The sequence below is a fragment of the Triticum dicoccoides genome, unplaced genomic scaffold, assembly GCF_002162155.2.
Source record: "Triticum dicoccoides isolate Atlit2015 ecotype Zavitan unplaced genomic scaffold, WEW_v2.0 scaffold179217, whole genome shotgun sequence".
Classification (NCBI taxonomy): domain Eukaryota; kingdom Viridiplantae; phylum Streptophyta; class Magnoliopsida; order Poales; family Poaceae; genus Triticum; species Triticum dicoccoides.
The window spans coordinates 1-2,177 of record NW_021225203.1 but is presented as its reverse complement, the minus strand read 5'-3'; the positions used below and the strand labels follow the sequence as shown (position 1 = coordinate 2,177).

Genomic DNA, 2,177 nt, shown 5'->3' with positions numbered 1-2,177 from the left:
TATCACGTCCTGACTGGCTAATGTTGGCTCGTCATTATGGCTGGCCCTACAGACAACTTGTTGCACTCCACTTGCTCGGGCACAACTTTGTGTGCGTACCCCCCCATGGTCATGCAAAGTGGACCTGTTCTGAAATCGCCGAAGCAGAAAGATTTCTAGAACATGTGCTATAGTATTCTGTGAAGTAGCACTCGATATACTGGACCGTAACCGAAGTCAATAGCTACCGCGAGGAAGTAGTATATGTTCCACGTATTGATTTATATTACAGGCTGTAGTTCCGTTGGCCCATCACGACGCATGCATCTGACGACGTGGATTAAGTGCGCCAATGCCGCCGTGCACTGAAAGTGCGCTCCGAATGTGAGCATGCTATAAGACATGCATGACAGTCTAAATTGGTTGGCCAGGTGGGTGCACAGGCTAGAATTGGGCAGATGCGGCTTGACGACCCGTCTCCAACCATCGAAAATATACAAATAGCGGACTAAATTTATGTCCGTTTAGATCGGCGCGTTGGAGTTGGCCTTTGGCATGAATGAGTCGACTTACTACTCCCTCCATTTCAAAATATAGTGCGCCCACGCTTCCCGAGGTCCAACTTTGACCATAAATTTAACCAACGAGACCAACTGCGGCGGGAGAAAAAAATATATAATTGAAAACTTCTTTTGAATACGAATTCACTAATATAATTTTTGCTCCCGCCGCAATAGGTCCTGGTAGTTAAATTTGCGGTCAAAGTTGAAGCACGAGGATAGAGGAAGCACTACATTGTGGAATGGAGGGAGTATGATTTAAGGAGCCATGCAAAGCGAGCAGACATTTCTGATCGTCTGGGATTTAAAATTCGGCAAAATACCAAAGTAGAGTATTACAAGTTCGTAATCTCACCTTATTAAAACAGTTCATATATATATAGAAAATGAGTACATGTAGTATTCACCGTGGTGTCAAACTCTGTATGCCCGAAAAGAAATGACTCTTTATGCCGGCCGTGGTCTCTTATTTGGCCACGTCGTGCTTGTTGTCGTCCTCCTTTCCGTAGGCGGAGACAGGGAAGGTCCTTCCCAGTCCGGTGGGCGTCTTGAAACTGATCTTTGAGTGGTCGTTCTTGTCGATGTACATGTCGCAGACGGTGACCCAGATGAGGAGCTCCTTGCTCTTAACCCCCGTAATGCGCTTCATCTTGCGGTCTTCGACAAAGGCCGTCACCTCGGTGGCATACGAGACCAGCCTGCCGATCTGCTTGAAGGTGTGTGTGAGCGCCTTCTTCTGGCGCAGCCACACGAAGCCCGTGGAGCGGTTGTAGCCGACCTCCTCGATGTCCGCCAGCGGCAGCAGACCCAGCGGCATGTTGGTCTCGGCCAGCAGCTCCACCGCCTTGTCGGCGCACAGTGCCGCGCCGTGGTACACCTCGGCGCCATTTCTGTTCACCTCGATCACCTGTGACGCCATCGTGATGGAATAAGTTTAAACTCTCGAAGCAAACTCTGGCTCAACTCTGACGCTCGGGAGATGCAGGGGACTTTTGGTCTTGGAGGCTTATTGATTGATGTGGTGGGATACTGGGATTGGGGCGGGGAGGGGCTGATTTATAGGCATTGACACGAACTATCTAAGAAATTCTAGTATTGATGTTCACTGGAATGCTTACCTCTGGAGCAAGCGGGTTAGAAAGCAAAGGTCTGAACTTGAGGCATGACACTCCAGCGACCTGTGTCAACGTCGTGTCGTATATGGGGAGCGATCGGGCGGATGGAATAGCGTTGCTGGTAGTTGAATTAATACTCCTGCGAGTGATGCTAGCACGCGTCTGATGAGACACTTGTTGGTCCAGTGCAACCACCCTAGTTAATATACGATTTTCCTTGACCAGGGTGATGCATGGATGCTGCTGGTACTAATAGATCCGTAGCAGCGTTCATTTGAGCAACAGTTTGTTGGGGAAGAACCTTTGGTTTCTGGGTGTATATACACACCATATGAGGAAAAATAATAATACAAAAAATAAAAGTAAAAGAATAAGATTTTTACTATAATTTCTTTCGCACTAGTATGTAAATTTGCACGATTAAAAAATCAGCATTGACAGGGCAAAAATAATATTGGATGAAATTTTTCTTTTTTTCTAAAAGAAGTCAATGGGTTATTTTTCTTTTTGTGGAACTTCTTTT

At 46.8% G+C, this 2,177-nt stretch overlaps 1 protein-coding gene across 1 annotated transcript; it reads right to left on the bottom strand.

Annotated features, from left to right (window-relative positions):
* Positions 1–953: 953 nt before the first annotated feature.
* Positions 954–1,585, bottom strand: LOC119344676. The gene has a single exon (XM_037615048.1). The coding sequence runs from the start codon at positions 1,456–1,458 to the stop codon at positions 1,006–1,008; it is 453 nt and encodes a 150-aa protein (XP_037470945.1). The 5' UTR covers positions 1,459–1,585; the 3' UTR covers positions 954–1,005.
* Positions 1,586–2,177: the final 592 nt, after the last annotated feature.

Bases quoted from the DNA above. Each gene is read 5' to 3' on its own strand.
- LOC119344676 (XM_037615048.1), bottom strand. From the start codon at position 1,458: ATGGCGTCACAGGTGATCGAGGTGAACAGAAATGGCGCCGAGGTGTAC.